This window comes from Puma concolor, chromosome B1 (assembly GCF_028749965.1).
Source record: "Puma concolor isolate L17-30 chromosome B1, mPumCon1.1.hap2, whole genome shotgun sequence".
Lineage (NCBI taxonomy): Eukaryota > Metazoa > Chordata > Mammalia > Carnivora > Felidae > Puma > Puma concolor.
Window position 1 is genome coordinate 97,892,908 of NC_141670.1, and position 17,007 is coordinate 97,909,914.

The window sequence follows — 17,007 nt, forward strand, 5'->3', positions numbered from 1 at the left end:
CACCCCTTCTTTTCAGTTTCTTTTGGATCTCCTATTAGAATGTGTAGGGTCTCTCTATTCTAACCTCTATGACTCTTATTAACCTTTCTTTGTCATCTATTTTTAATTTCGAGCACTCTACTGTTTTTAGACGTTAATTTTCAAACTTGTCCTTTCATACGGTACTGTTTTCATCATTTCTCTCCCTTCAAAAAATCTATTAATCACTTTAAACATTCTAATTTTATAGTCTCTTTTAGAATATTTTATCACATTTTTAGTTCTTGGGTGCTAATTCTTTTATGTGCCAACTCTGCCACATAGTGCTTTCTTGTTTCCTCGGTATGAATTATATTTTGACCATAAATTCACCTTCACTGAGGCTACTTTTTCTGTGGGAATTTTTGTGTACCCTGGGTCATAGAAGTATCCTAGAAAGCTTTTGTATTTTTTTTGTCAGAACCCTGAGGAGTCTCACTAGTCCCAGAACAGTTCTAATTTTTCAGTTTGGAGTTCATATATCATACAGATAGTGTTTATGTATATAATACAGTTGACCCTTGAACAGCATGGATTTGAACTGCACAGATCCACTATATGTGGATTTTTTGGTTAACTACAGAATCATACTGTAAATTTATTTTCCCTTAAGATTTTCTCAGTAAGATTTTTTTCTCCAGCTTTGTTGTCAGAATACAGCATATAATACATATACCATGAAAAATATGTTTATCAACTATGTATCAGTGAAGATTCCAGTCAATCATAGGCTATTAGTTAAATTTTTGGGAAATCAAAAATTATACGTGGATTTTCAACTATGCAGAGGATTGGCACCACTAGCTTCCACATTCATTAAAAGGTCAACTGTACTTTGTGCTGGCACAAACCTGGGTGTTTTGATTTCTCATAGATGACTTTTTTCCTACTCACTGCTGTCTACTATATCTGGGGTCTATTTTCTTAATCTCTCTCACTTATATATGGAATTTCAGAAACAAAACAGATGAACATAAGGGAGGAAAAAGAGGCAAACCATAAAAGAGACTCTTTACTAGAGACCACAAACTGAGGGTTGCTGGCGGGGAGGGGGCTAGGGTAAGGGTTAAATGGGTGATGGTTATTAAGGAGGGCACTTATGATTGGGCACTGGGTGTTATGCATAGAGGATGAATGAATCACTGAATTCTACTCCTGAAATTAATATTACACTATCTGTTAACTAGAATTTAAATAAAAATTGAAACAAATAAAAAACATATGGAAATAGTCATATGCTTAACGCTTTCAAAAAAAGAAAAAAAAACCCACTCCTTCCAATCTTTCAGTATGCATGATGAGTTCAGTTTCAGTCCCCTTACTTTACTAGGGCCCAAGCTCATAATTCCTATCTACATGTGGGTATCAAAACTACCCTTAGGTCTGTACATGTTTCTGAATCCTGTGAGAGGCTATGCAGTGTTAACTCTCAGCAATGTTCCTAGCTATATCTTTGTTGCTGACATATAGTATTTCCCTTTTTATTTAAAAAAGTTTTCTTTTGGATATATTTTATCCAATATGTTCATGTTTGTGAGGGAAGGTATCTGTGTAAATTCAATCTGCCATATTGCCAGATATTTAGCTCATATACTTGCAATAAATATTTAATCCAGAATTTTTTATTAAAAAAAATTTTTTTAATGTTTATTTTTGAGATAGACTGAGACAGAGTGTTGAACAGGGGAGGGGCAGAAAGAGAGGGAGACAGAATCTGAAGCAGGCACCAGGCTCTGAGCTGTCAGCACAGAGTCTGACATGGGGCTTGAACTCACAAAATGTGAGATCATGACCTGAGAGCTGAAGTCAGATGCTCAACCAACTGAGCCACCCAGGCACCCCCTTTGATCCAGAATTTCTACTTCAACTGGATTATTGCAGTAATTTGCTTCCTGTTCTCTTTTACATTGTCTTTCTCCTATTAATAGTAACAAGCTATCTTCCTAAAGTATTGCTTTGACTTTGTTATTTACTTCTTCAAAAAATTAGTGATTGTTCTCCACTGTGTAAATTCTTCACTCTGGCATTGAAAGCCTTTCACAGTTTGACCAATTTACTTTTCCAACCCTATTTCCTATCACTTTTCTACATCTATTGTTTTATCTCAGCCAGCTTGACCACTTACTATTGTTCAAGTATGACAAGTTTCTCCAAGTTTTTGTGCCACTGTCTTTCTCTGGAATATAGCTCAAACTTTACATGCTTTATTAAAATCTTCAAGGGGGGCCTGGGTAGCTCAGTCAGTTAAATGACCAACTTCAGCTCAGGTCATGATTTCATGGTTCATAAGTTCAAGCTCCACATCAGGCTCTGTGCTGACAGCTCAGAGCCTGGAGCTGCTTTGGATTCTCTTTCTCCCTGTCTCTCTGCCCCTTCCCTGCTTGCACTCTGTCTCTCTCTCTCAAAAATAAATAAACATTAAAAATTTTTTTTAAATAAAAATTAAAAAAAAATCTTCAATATTGTTTAAGATCCAGTGTAAGGTATCATGAGGCCTCCAAGACTGCCTCAAGTTAACTTTGTTTCCTTCCTTTTCTAGCACTTTGTACCTTTCTTTCTTACGACCTTTTTTACATTCTGTCCTCCACCAGTTGTTCTGTCCATTTTACTAGATTATAACTTCTAGATTATGACCTTTACAAGATTATGAGGGTATGGAATGTATTTGTTTTTGTATACTTTAAAACTAGTCAAGGAAGGCCTTGAACTAGAGAGTGCACAATAGTTATAAAATAGGTAGGAAATTCACTCTAACAATAAATCCTATAGTAGAGATTTGCATTGGAAGTCTAGAAGCTTCTGTGTTTGAAGGGCTAAAAATGAGACACTTGTCTGAAGGCAGGAAGCAGGAAGATCTTCACAGAGGAGGCCACTTTAGAATTGTGCTTTAAAAAATGAATAACTCTTAAGGTGGATAATGAAAAGGAAATAATGGGCAGAGGGGGAAAAAAGTACAAAAAAGGTAAATGACACTGAAAAATAAGGTGCAGTGGCAGAGAGGCATCAACAGCACACCATATTTGGGGAATCAGAGGTTACTGTTAAGCCTACAATGCCTAGGACAGATATGATGTACAGCTGAAGTCTAGAGCTAGATCACAAAGGATACTGTATGCCACACTAAGAATAAGAAGTCTTTTGTTTACCCTGTAGGCCAGGTGTTTACCTTTTCAAGAATGAAGACAGTTTTTTTTAAGTTTATTTATTTTGAGAGACACAGAGAGAGAAACTGGGGGGCGGGGAGGGCAGGGAAGGGTAGAGAGACAGAATCCCAAGCAGGCTCCGAGCTGTAAACGCAGAGCCTGATGTGGAGTTCAATCTCAAGAACCATGAGATCATGATCTGAGTAGAAATCAACTGACTGAGCCACCCACGCACCCCAAACACATATTTTTAATGTACAAAAAATTATGCCTCCCAAAGTAACTTTTTTTTTTTTTTTTAGCATTTATTAGAATAGTATGTATGTTCATGTACCATGAGTTCTAGGATACTTCAACATATACTTGTATTTTGCTAATCCCTAAAGCTTGTACATATATGAACAAAAAAACTGCTACATATACATAAAATCTGACTTTAAAATTCAATTTTCAATTTCAATTGGAATATGGACTCCTAAATTACTTGCAAAAACTGCCCCCCAACCTCACCCAATCCTGATGACCCACAAGTCAGGAAGTACTACTATAAGATATTTAGAAACACTGAAATAGATGGAGACTGACATGATCAGATTCAGAGTTTAAAAAATACTTTGGTGGCAGTGTTAAGGATGGATTAGAGCAAGGTGAGACTGGATACACAATGGTCACTTAAAAGACTGTAGTAGACTACTAGTTATTTTTAAAAAACTATTATTTGTTTTGTACACATGGCTGCTCAACTGCAGACTATTATTTCTTATCTTCTTTGTAACTAAAGCCATGTGACTAAAGTCACCAGTGTGTATATATGTAACATGAGCAGCTTCCACCTTACTTGGTTAAAATCCCTTCCACCTGCCCTGATTTAATTTTCCCTTTTCCTGTAAATAGAGACACAGATTACCCAGAGACCCAACTTTGACTATGCAAATGAGTACAAAGCTCTAGGACAGAGGTTCTTTACCTGCAGGGGCGGTCCCCATGTTCCCAAGGGATCCACAGACAGAATTAAGGGGGGGGGGCAGTGTTTTAAATTAACCTTTAACTAAAAGTTAACATTTGTTTCAATCATGAATATAGGCACAAATCACCGAAGTATTAATAGTACGTGATTTTTCCCAGCAATAGAAATCAGATATTTGCATACATTATAACTGTTGGATATATAATTTCAAACATTTATGGACATCAATACTATGAAATTATGGTAATTATTAGACCACTGTACCTTGTTATGTGTTAAAAAGAAGCACCTATTTCTATATCACAAATTTGTACTTTTATATATTTTAATAACCATATTTCAAATACTGTTTCCTTTGTAATTCTGTGTATTGTATTTTATTCATTTAACAGTATTACAAGGGATCCACAGGCTTTAGATTGCCAAAGGTATCCACAGCATAAAATGGTTAAGAATCCCTGTTCTAAGATACCAGAGCAAAAAGTCTGAAGGAAGGTGGGTCTCTAAAGGAGTTCATAGACCAGATACCCTGGTAGCTTACACTGCTCCCCTCCAAACTATTATTTAAGAGAAACACTTGTCTTGCTTAAACCACTATATTTTTGAGTCTTTGTTACAGAATCTTTGCCTTTACCCTCACTAAGCTTATTAAAATATCTTGCATTAGTGACAATAAGTCCTCAATTAAGGAAATGACAGTCAAAATGGAAAGAAAATAAAAACGTACAATTTTTAGTAAGTAGATTTCATGATCTATTTCGTGTTTGAACTGAAGTAGAAGGTGGTAACCAGGTTTCTAGTGTGGGAGACTGAGTAGAATTGGTATGTACTGTTAAGATAGGGCTTATGGAAAGAGAAGTCAGTGTGATTTGAAGCAGTGAGTTAGGTTTTAGAAATGTTGGATTAGAGAAATCACTGGTACAGAGAGAAAGGGGTACAACAGACAGAATTGCATCTGCAAACTCCAAAGAGGAATCTGGGTCAGGCTAAAGAGAAAATCTTGACTGTAACTGGCATACAAATGGTATTTGAAACTAAAGACACAGAAGAAATGAACTAGGAAACCCATATAAAGTAAGAAAAGAGCTTTGGACTGGCCCCTGGAGAATACTGACATTTAAGATATGGTGGAAGAAAAGGAGCCCCTTTGAATTTACATTTAAGTCAATCAGCTAAAGAGGAACAAAGGTATTACTTCTTATTTACATAGCACAACTTTCATTTATAAACAAAGGAACTATTTCAGAAGTTTTATTCAAGCATACCAAAGTTCTATTAATGAAAAGCATCAATCCAGAGTAGGAATATAAAGTAGTAAAAATTTCTTCAGGGCCTTCATGATTCTTACTTAGTACATATTTTTTGTTGCTTATTTTGTCTTTTTTTTTTCCTTCTCTAACAAAACCTGCTGTGAGAAAAAAAATGTAAAATTCACCAAAATAGATGTTTCATTAAATATAAAGGACTACAAATTTAAAAGGTTATCTTTTGTAAGGAGGATGTTATTTTAATGAAATAAGTAAAGATGAACTAAAAGAATGTAGCTCTAAGGATGAAATTTTAAGTATTATTTGGACATAGTTTCAGAGTGGGAAATTAAAACTCCTACCCAAGACGACTCTCTATGCAAGGAGATGCAGCACTAGTAATTTAAGATGGAAAATCGTACACATTTTATTTATGTACTTATTGTTTTAAACGGTTTTTAAGTTTTAAATTTTTTTGAGGGGGGGCAGGGGTAGAGGGAAAGAGAATCTTAAGCAGGCTCCACGCCCAGTGTGGAGCCTCATGTAGGGCTCCATCCCATGACTGTGAGATCATGACCTGAGCTGAAATCAAAAGAGTTGGAAGACTGACACTAACCAGCTGAGCCACCCAGACACCCCTGTACATGTTTTAAATATACTTTAGCTTTGTACTTTTCCAATATTTACATTAACATTGTAAAAATTATTTCCTTATGAAATCTCCATTATGATTTTGCTTACTTTAAATCACTAGCAGCTTAACATAATATACGGTTTTCATTCAGTCCAGAATAAGTAACATTTAACTTCCTTTTGTCCTAAGTATACATCTTCCAGACTTCAAAAAATAGACTTTCTGCGGCACCTAGGTAGCTCAGTCGGTTGAGCATACAGCTTCAGCTCAGGTCATGATCTCGCGGTTCGTGGGTTTGAGCCCCGCGTCAGGCTCTGTGCTGACAGCTCAGAGCCTGGAGCCTGCTTCGGATTCTGTGTCTCCCTCTCTCTCTTCCCTACCCACACTCACACTCTGTCTCCCTCTCTCTCTCTCTCTCAAAAATAAACATTAAAAAATATATACTTTCTGGTCTAGTGATTTAATAATTAAATTTTTTTTAAATTTTATTGATTTATTTTGAGAGAGAGAGAGAGAGAGGGAGATGGAGGGAGAGAGAGGGAGAGAACATGAGCAGGGGAGGGGAATCCTGAGAGAGAGAATCCCAAGCAAGCTCTGCACTGCCAGTGTGGATTCTGACATGGGGCTTGAACTCACAAACCATGAGATCATGATCTGAGCTGAAATCAAGAGTTGGACACTTAATTGACTGAGCCACCCAGGTGTCCCTAATAATTAAATTCCTGTTTGCCCTCTATTCAAACCATTCAGGATTTTAAAGACTTTCTTTCCTCTAAGCATGTCTCTGTACAAACTGAAAACTTTTACAGGGAAGACTATTCCTAATATTTGATTATTTTAGTTGTTTTTCTGTGGGCCATCTTTTATCTTCCTTTTGTTATGGCAAACACAACTAGCAAAAGTGTAGAAGGAAAGGAAGATATTTTCTACTTTGTTTCTATAACCTTCTATGTTATGTTGACCACTGCAAGAAATCATGTTGAGAGTTTTCAAGAATTTTTTTTTTTCCTCATGTGATAACACCAAAATATTCAAAAAGTATAGTCTGGATTATTTTCCTCGAAATGTACTTTTTGCCTTTGTGCAGGAGGAAGTTCACCTACTCCATTTCTGCCCATTCACAGCCTCTCAAAAATCTCTCTACAGTTTATCCCCTCCAGCTTAACATTCCTTTACCCACTAAAACTTTAAAATCCTGGGGATTTCAAATGTACTATCTTCTACGACATTTCTGAAAAACAAGACAGACTCTTATACAAAACCTTGGAAACCCTGTCTTCTGTCTTTAAGTCAGTTCCAAATTCTGACAAAAATTTTATTATTCTTTGCTTATTAATAAAGTTAGAATCAAGGGGAAAAAAGCTCATATGTAACAGTTTTAAACTTTCTTTATTATCAATACAGAGTACACAAACTAATTTTCAAGAGTATATATTTTGTTCCAAGATATATTCACATTAGCCAGATTTTATTTAAAGACAAAAGCAGACATGCCATTTTATATCTTTTCTTTTACAACTACATGTTTATAGAGTCATAAAGTCATCAATTTTTTATGATCGGATCTAGAAAGTGTACTTATAACAGCTATATGATAACATAAATATACACAATACCTGAGCTGTCTTAATAGAGATGTTGTAGAAGAAAGTTTACTTATACCCATAAATATGATGACATCTCCTGAGAAGCTTTTAAGAAATACTTAATATATCATATGATTTTAAATGGGAAGACAGTTATATTAAGAGAATAGCATTTAAAAAGAATAAACTTGCATATCTTAGATTTTAGCATTACACTTTTTAATTTTTCATCATAAAAGAAAAGAATTTTAAACACTGAAATAACATACTACTTATAAGTAAAATGTCACATTGAGTTTGAGTCTAAGTAAGTAGGAAGGAAACCCACATTTATCTGATTTTTAGTATTTAAAACCCTTGAAAAAGCATATGCTTTATTGTAGAATTAGTACTCTAAAAAATACTGACAGTAATAACACACTATCAAATTGTATACAAATGGCAGCTATATAATTTGTATGTTTAACAACTTAAATATATGCATTTCTTAATTTAATCTCCTGATGAACTACCTCCAATATCAATATTAAGGAGTTCTTTAATTTTATCATATAGTACTAACACCAAAGCACCCCCTGTACCACGAAGGATATTGGAGAAGGCACCACGAAAAAATGCATTGATTCCTTCATGTTGGTATATCTTCACAAAGCAGTCTAAAGTTCCTTTATATTGCCGTTCAGCCTCACCACTCTATGTAAAGAAAGACAAATAATTTGTCATTTTAATATCTTTCGTCTTAAAAAAATTTTTTTTTAATGTTTATGTTAGAGAGAGACAGAGCAAGCAGGGGAGAGGCAGAGAGAGAGGGAGACACAGAATGGAAGCAGGCTCCAGGCTGTGAGCTGTCAGCACAGAGCCAGATGTGGGGCTCGAACCCACGAACTGTGAGATCATGACCTGAGCCAAAGTCAGCTGCTCAACCAAGCCACCCAGGTGCCCCAATATCTTTCATTTGAAGACATATTTTTTTCAGCACTAAGGATAGATTAAATTAACACTGTATTGAGTAAGTATGTTGAGTCAATGGGCATATACTGAATACTGTACCCAGTGGTTTGAGAATTCTCATCTTGAAAACTGACCATATGTTAGGCTTCACAAAGTTCAAAAGATGACATCACATACTATGATTTACCCTCTCACTACTTTGCAATTAAGTGAGAAATCGATAGCAAAAAAGATAACTAGAAAAATATCAAATGTTTGGCTATTAAGAAAAACACATCTGAGAAAATATTTAAAGCCTCATAATAACTACCAAACTCCTTAACTAAAATTAAGCTTGGGTAGTAACTTATAAGGAAATTAATGACTTTGAAATATCAGAAAGGAAAGGCTGAAAATTAATGAACAATCTAAACATTTTTAGAAAATAAACCTAGAGAAAGTAGAAATAAGAACACAGCCCAAAGAAATAAAGGAAATAGGAAATAAATATAACAGAAAGTATACAAAGTCAAAGTTATTTACTTGAAATATTTTACTGAAAAATTTCTAGAAACACTATTTGAGGAAAAACAAGAAAGTCTCTAAATTTCTTAGAAACATCAAATGTAACATCACTGCAGATGATCCAGAGATTAAGAAAAAGCAAGATGATATTACAAACAACTTCATAATTGAAAACTCAGAAGAAATAGACAAACTCCTAAAAAAGCATAATTTACCAACAGAATAAAAAATAAAACATTGGAATAATACATGAAATTCATTAAAGTAATCCAATTAGTTGCTGAACATCCTCTCTTAGAGAAAACCATGTATCCAGATGGCTTCAAATGTGATCCCTACTAAATATTCAATGAACATTTAATTCCAATCTTATGGAAGTTATTCTAGAGAAGAGAACAAGTGGAAGACTCCACATGTTTTATGAGGCCTGCATAACCCTGGTACCAAAATTAGACTAGGACAGTACACGAAGGAAAAATTAGAAGACCAAATCACTGAAAAAATGCAAAACTCCTAAACAAAAACTAGCAAATCAAACCCAGCTAGAAATATAATACATAATGACCAAGCTGGGTTTATCCCAGGCACATAAGATTTGTTTAGCTCTGGAAAACAGATTAATGTAATATAATAGGTTAACATATAAAAAATGAAATCATCTTAATAGATATAGAAAAACATGACCACCACTCATGATTAAAAACTACTACAACCCAAAACAGAAAAGAACAGCCATAATATGATAAAGGATAACTACAAAATCCCACAGGTAACATTTTTAAAAATTTTAAACAGATTTACTTTATTTTTTAAATGTTTATTTCTGAGAGACAGAGAGGGCATTCACACGTACATGAATGGGGGAGGGGCAGAGAGAGAGGAAGACAAAGGATCCGAAGCAGGCTCTGTACTAAGAGTAGAGAGCCTGATGTGGGGCTCAAATTCACGAACCTGAGCCAAAGTCAGATGCTGAACTGATTGAGCCACGCAGGTTCCCCCAGCTAACATTAATTTATGTAACACTGAAGAATTCAATAAAGGCATAAGATCAGCAAAAAAGGTTGACAGTTATTACTTCTTTAGTATAACACTAAAACAGAAGTCTCAGCCAGTGCAGAAAGGCAAGAAAAGGAAATAAAAAGTGCAAGAATTGGGACACCTGGGTGGCTCAGCTGGTTAAGTGGCTAACTCTTGGTTTCGGCTCAAGTCATGATCTCACGATTTGTGGGATGGAGCCCTGCAGCAGGCTCTGTGCTGGTGGCATGGAGGCTGCTTGGGATTCTGTCTTTCTCTCTCTCTCAAAATAAATAAATAAACATCAAAAAAATTTTTTTTAAAGTGCAAGAATTGATAAGGGGAAGAAACAGTATTATTCACAGATATACACCTACGTTTAAAAAAATACAACTTCAGAGTGTAGATATAGACTAGTATTTGTAATAGGGTTTAACAAAGTTGTAGAATATAAATGAAAATACAAAAATTAAAGAGTACTATTATGGGCTGCGCTGTGTCCCCACAAAATTAATATACTGAAGTCCTAATCCTCAGTACCTCAGAATGTGACTAAATTTGGATATGGAATCTTTATAAAGGTAATTAAGATTAAATGAGCTTATTAGGGTAGGGTCTAATCCAATTTGCCCATCCTTATCAGAAGAGAAACAGAAAAAAGACCATAGAAAGACATAAGGAAAAAGACAGCCATCTATAAACCAAGGAGAAAGGTCATCAGAAGAAATCAGCCCTGCTGGACTCTTTGATTCAGACTTCTAGCCTCCAGAACTGTGAGAAAATAAATTTCTATCATTTAAGCTACCCAGTCTCTAGTACTTTCTTATGGCAGTTCTAGCAATACACACACATATACCTAAAACCCCTAGGGGTGCCTGGGTGGCTCGGTTGGTTAAGCGTCCGAATATGGCTCAGGTCATGATCTCATGGTTCATGAGTTCAAACCCCACATTGGGCTCTCTGCCGTCAGTGCAGAGCCTGCTTTGGATCCTCTGTCTCCATCTTTCCATGCCCCTCCACGGCCTCTTCTTTCTATTTCAAAAAATAAATAAAAATTAAAAAAAAAAAGCTTTAAAACTCCATACACCCACAATTTTTTTCTGAATTATTGTGAGAGTAAGTGGCACATTATCATGTCCCTTACCTTCAAACACTACTATGTGTATTTTCTAAGAATAAGAATATTTTCTTGCATATCCAAAGTACAGTTATCAAAATCAGAAAATATAACATTGATACAGTACTATTTACCTAATCCATAGTCTATATGCAAATTAACTTTCCATTTAAAAAAGTTTTTCAATGTATTAAACTACAGCTAGATATAGATCAAGAGGAAACACAGGAGTAACTAAAAATAGTCTGTGAGTGAAGTAATAATAGGTATGCTTTACCTTTTCAGGTGGCCTAAAGGATTTGTAGACATAAAATGAAGATAATGATAGTAACTACACCTCATGGCATTGTTCTGTCAATTAAATGAGTTAAAGTGCAAAATGCTTAGGACAGTATCTGGGACACAATAAGCACTCTATTACTATTCTAGCTTTCTGGGCTCATTATTTTTAACTGCCCTCATGAAACCTATCATCTAGGTATACTGAACTACTTCTCAAGCCATACCTCTACATATGTTTCCCCTCCTCTGTTTAGAATGTTCTCTCACTATCTAGAGAAAAAAAATCTATTTACAGACATTTAGCTCTCCAAGGGGTCACATCTGATCACTTTAAATATTTAGATATCCATCCCTCTGTTGCATTCCTGGAACCTATGCACATTCAATTTATACCATTAACTGTATGCATTTAATACTATGCTATTAATTTGGAAGCAGATTCTACCTTATTTTGTGTCACCATAACGTAGCATAGATTAGGCACTCAAGTATTTGCTAAACAAATGAATGTAGCAAGTAACATCAATAAGCTGGATGTACCAAAATTTTTATTTGGAGATTTATATTTAGAACATAGATCATTAAAACAAGTTTTCATCCTCAGAGTTAAAAATTATTTCCTTTATTAAAATATACTACAGCAAATAATAACATGTCAATGGCTTGTGACAGGGCTTACTGCACTTAACCTAATATTCATTTAAGATAGACATACTCATCCAATCTGTGCCATCCTCCTCCAATCCCTGCCATCCCCCTCCACCTTTCAGATATGTTATAGGAGTGGAAAGAATTTCTATTTTGATAACAAAAGAGGAAGAAACTTTTGCTGGATGAAGTTTGTTTGGAGATAAGAAAGGATACAAGAACACATCATACATTTATTTTTAGTAAATAAAACAGACATCCTGCCTTTCGGCCACAATTTCTCTAAAATTTGAGTAAGTTTATATTTGAATATCAAAGATATTAGAAAATTCAATTAGGTTCACAAATAATAATATAATACCTGCATCATCATGCGTCTTCTAACTGTGTCAAAGGGATAAGAGAGAATTCCAGAGCATGTGGTCACAACTTGAGCAATGAAAAAGGAGACAAGAAACGGGGTTTCCTTTGGTTTTGGTAATAAGCCCTAGAAAAGAAAAACATGTCAAGTAACCATCTAAATTTCCAAAATACCTTAAATTCTTAAGTCAAAGAGTAACTCCTATAATGAGAGAGGGTTCAATTATACTTCAAATGCAACAAAACACAGTTTGATTTAATGTGGAAAGATTAATATTAGGAGATCAATAAGAAAGAAGTATGCCCTACATGGCTTCACTTTAAAAGCATACCTGAAAGAAAAAAGCATACTTGCTATTATCAGAGATTTGTTATTAATGGCAAACACTAGGAGAGATAGCAGCCAGTGACCAAAAAAGTTCTTCCATGGCTCTTCCTCATAGAGTTAAAAATTAAAGAATGCCTGATATTATCATCAACAGTATTTGATAAGCAGCTTTAAAACTCTAAGCTAGTGAAGAAACACTCCTACATTTCACAACTACTACAGGTGATGATAGAGAAAAGCAGAGGAAGAACACACACAAAATTTTCCATTACTAAATAAACATACATAAAAGCATGTTAATTTCCATTAATTTAATCTGTCTAAAAAATACACACCAAACTAAAAGTAACATGTCCAGACCACAATAAAAATGACCTTCAGAACTGCTGGGTGGTTCAGTCGGTTAAGCGTCATGCCTCTTGACTTTGCCTCAGGTCACCATCTCATGATTCATGAAGTGGAGCCCTGAGTCAGGCTCTGGGCTCCATGCTGACAGTGCTAAGCCTGCTTGGGATTCTCTCTCTCCCTCTCTGCCCCTCCCTAACTCACACTTGCTCGCTCTCAAAAGAAACTTAAAAAAAAATGACCTTCAACAATTATATTTATACTAATGAGGGAAAGCAGAAACAATATGTAAAACAAAATTTCTCTGAAGTCTTCATCTTATTTAGTAAGTAATACTGATATTAATTTCATTGCTTCCTTTTGGAAGTGACTGAGAACATGGGATTTTTGCCACTTAACATAAATTACTTAATGATTTCTAGATTGTTTATCTTCAATATGGGGATATTAAAAGCTACCCTAGGAAATTGCAAGAAAACACTTAACAAAGTTCCTAGAACTAAGTAGTAACTCAAAAAATGGTAGCTATAATTACAATCTTCCTCTTTCCTACTTTATGATAAGTGATAATAAAGTGAATGTAAAATCAGAAAACCTGTTAGAAGGTGTCTTTCTATATGCTAAAGATTTGATTATGATGTAAGCCTAATTAGCAGGTTTTCTATTTGTAACACAATATACAGTGAGTTGTTCAGTTGCAAACAGCACAAAAACTTAATGTTTGGGTTTATGCTTTATATGTAAAGTGAGATCCATAATCAAGTTATAATTTAATAAGGTTATGGCAAAGTCATGATGAAACAAAATTCTATGTCTCTTATTTCATCATTTATTTTCATTTCCATAATTAAAAGTAAACATATCTGCTGAACAAACTACTCATTAAAACAATAAAAAGAAACAAACCAGGTATTTAATATACAGCAGCTAAAGCCTCAAATTACCTTAACAGTGTCATATGCTCCAAAATAGGAGGCTCGGTACACAATGATGCCCTGAACTGAAACACCAAACCCTTGGTACAAACCAACAATTCCATCCGATTTTGCTATTTTTATAATACAGTCACCTAAACCCTTGAATTGCCGCTCTTCAGGACCTAAAATAAAACCATTTAAAATGTATTAGCAACGTTACATATCAGATAAACACTTTTTTTTTTTTTTTAATTTTTTTTTTTCAACGTTTATTTATTTTTTGGGACAGAGAGAGACAGAGCATGAATGGGGGAGGGGCAGAGAGAGAGGGAGACACAGAATCGGAAACAGGCCCCAGGCTCTGAGCCATCAGCCCAGAGCCTGACGCGGGGCTTGAACTCACGGACTGCGAGATCGTGACCTGGCTGAAGTCGGACGCTTAACCGACTACGCCACCCAGGCGCCCCTCAGATAAACACTTTAATCAAAGTAATTAATCTTACAGACTTAAATGATCTGAAACTGCCATTTAGAAATCTTTCTAATAAAAAAGGACACAAATGAAAATGCTCTCATTTGTTTACAGAGAATTAATATTTCAAATAGTATCTTAAAATATTTTAACTGAAAATATTAATCTCTTATAAAAGCAATCTAGGGGTGCCTGGGTGGCTCAGTTAGTTAAGCGTTGGGCTCTTGATTTCAGTTCAGGTCATAATCTCACAGTTCATAGGATCCATCCCCACATTAGACTCTGTGCTGACAGCTTGGAACCTGCCTGGGATATTCTCTCTCTCTCTCTCTCTCTCTCTCTCTCTCTCTCTCTCTCTCTCCCTCCCCTTCTCACACACACTCTCTCTCTCTCTCAAAATAAATAAACTTAAAAAAAAAAAAAGCAAATAAAAGCAATATATTTCAACCAATTTGACTTGCCTAAAACATTTCAACAAAATTACCAGAAGCTACTAACTAGGGTTCAGAAAAATAAAATAAAAATACTCCACAACTTACTTAAGTTGAAAAGCAGAAAGACAGACACAGCAAAAAGACAAAGCCAAGAACTAGCAATTTTAAGGATTAATAGTTTAGATGAATTATCATATTTTTCTAGTGTTTGCTGGTTTCATTTTTATTTTCCCTTCACCTAGAACTCCTTTACAATATTTTAAAGTAATTGTATATAGAATATAATCTTTCAAAATAAACTAAATTCTCCCAATTTTGAGAGAAAAATATTACAGAACTGAACTAAAAATAAGAGAGTTTTTTTTTCACTTCCTTAGCAATAACAAGAAAATTTGGACTGCCAGTTAAACATGATAGTTGGAACTCATATTTTCATCTTTATTCAAACTGCTACCCCTTCTGAGACATTTTCTCTGATCACTTATATAAAACTGATGTCACTCCCTGCTCCCTCAATATTTTTTCATGTCGTTTATTGCTAAATGACAGTATATTTTAGTCATTTATTCATTTTTTTTTTTTTTTTACTTGTGTTTTCCCCTTGACCATGAGGTACATGGGCCATGTACCATGAGCTCCATGTTTTATGTGGGGTATCTATATGTGTGTCTCTAATCTCATATCTGAGGCAGGGCCTTGATCACAGAGGTACTCAATAAGTATTTGTCAAATGAATCTCTTGCTTTGAGAAATTCTACTAAAATGGTAATAAAAGAATAAAACAGGTTTAAAGGTATATAGGCAAGAACAGTACATGACACAGAATGAAATCCACAAATATCAGCAAGATGGAAAGGAGATGGAAGAGTGGTAACTCACTCAGTAGAGCAGAAAAAGTTGAAACTTACTTTCTTGCAGAGAGAAAAGCAAGCTGTTTTACCCCAATAACCTCAGAAAGACTTAGAAATTAGAGTATTGCTCTTGAGGTGAAAGCAATGTAACATATGAATGCTCAAAACCTCACCCCCAAGAAGCCAAGTGCCTTACTCCTCTGCCATCCTCAGAACTGAACACAAGGCTCCAGACTGAATGGGGCCAATTGATAGCCCCTACTGGGGCCAGTTCTTCCACAACTGCAGAAAAAAGCCTCACACAAAGATGTATCATTGTGTAATGTCAAGATCATTAGGGACAAAAGGTAATTAAAAAGAAAAGTCACATACAAAAGGATCGGCAGTTAAGAGATTGGTTTCTTAAGAGCAATATTAGAAATAACAGTCCAGAGAAATGTTTTCAAAATTGTGAAAGTGACTTTATTTTTATTTTTTTAATGTAAATAAACATTAAGTAAGTAAATAAATAAATTTTTGAGACAGAGCACTAGCAGGGGAGGGGCAGAGAGAGAGGGGGACACAGAATCTGAAGCGGGCTCCAGGCTCTGAGCTGTCAGCACAGAACCCGACACAGGGCTTGAACCCACAAACCGCGAGATCATGAGCTGAAGTCGGACACTTAACCAACTCAGCCACACAGGCGCCCCAAGAAAGTGACTTTAACCTAGAATTGTAAATATGGTCAAATATTAAGTAAAAGGGTAAAAACAGAGATATTTTTAGACATTCAAGATCCCAATATATCTCCTATCTGCTCAAAAAGCTCAGGAGACTATATAAGAATATAATCTACCAAAGTAAGAGTGTAACAAAAACAGAGGAAGGTATGATGAATAAGGACAGAGGCAAAGGGAATCTCTGGGATTAGAACTGTACATGTAACCTAGAGAGGAGCCATAGTTGAAACAGGAATAAATTCAGGGAGGGATCTAAGAGGTGGCTCTCTAGGAAAAAACTGGAAGTTACGAGCCATCTTCATATCTGCTCTTTTGTTACTGCAGTAATGGCCTTCTCCTTCCTTCTTTTGAGGGAAAAGAAAAAAGTAGTAATCTTTAGGCCCTATTATTCTACCATTTGGTTGAGATAAGATTTTTAGAATGTATTTCACGTTGCTATAGTATAACTCTACAATAAATAATACTTCACT

General features: G+C 35.1%; 1 protein-coding gene across 1 annotated transcript in view; it reads right to left on the bottom strand.

Moving 5' to 3' along the window:
- Positions 1 to 7,379: 7,379 nt before the first annotated feature.
- SLC25A31 (solute carrier family 25 member 31) overlaps positions 7,380 to 17,007 on the bottom strand; it is a 28,837-nt gene continuing 19,209 nt past the window's right edge. Inside the window, exons 4-6 of the mRNA XM_025921772.2 lie at positions 14,089 to 14,243; positions 12,473 to 12,598; positions 7,380 to 8,288 (exon numbers count right to left, since the gene is read on the bottom strand). Of these exons, the coding sequence (XP_025777557.1) occupies positions 8,088 to 8,288; positions 12,473 to 12,598; positions 14,089 to 14,243 (482 nt within the window). The 3' untranslated portion in view covers positions 7,380 to 8,087. The remainder of the gene's footprint in view (positions 8,289 to 12,472; positions 12,599 to 14,088; positions 14,244 to 17,007) is intronic.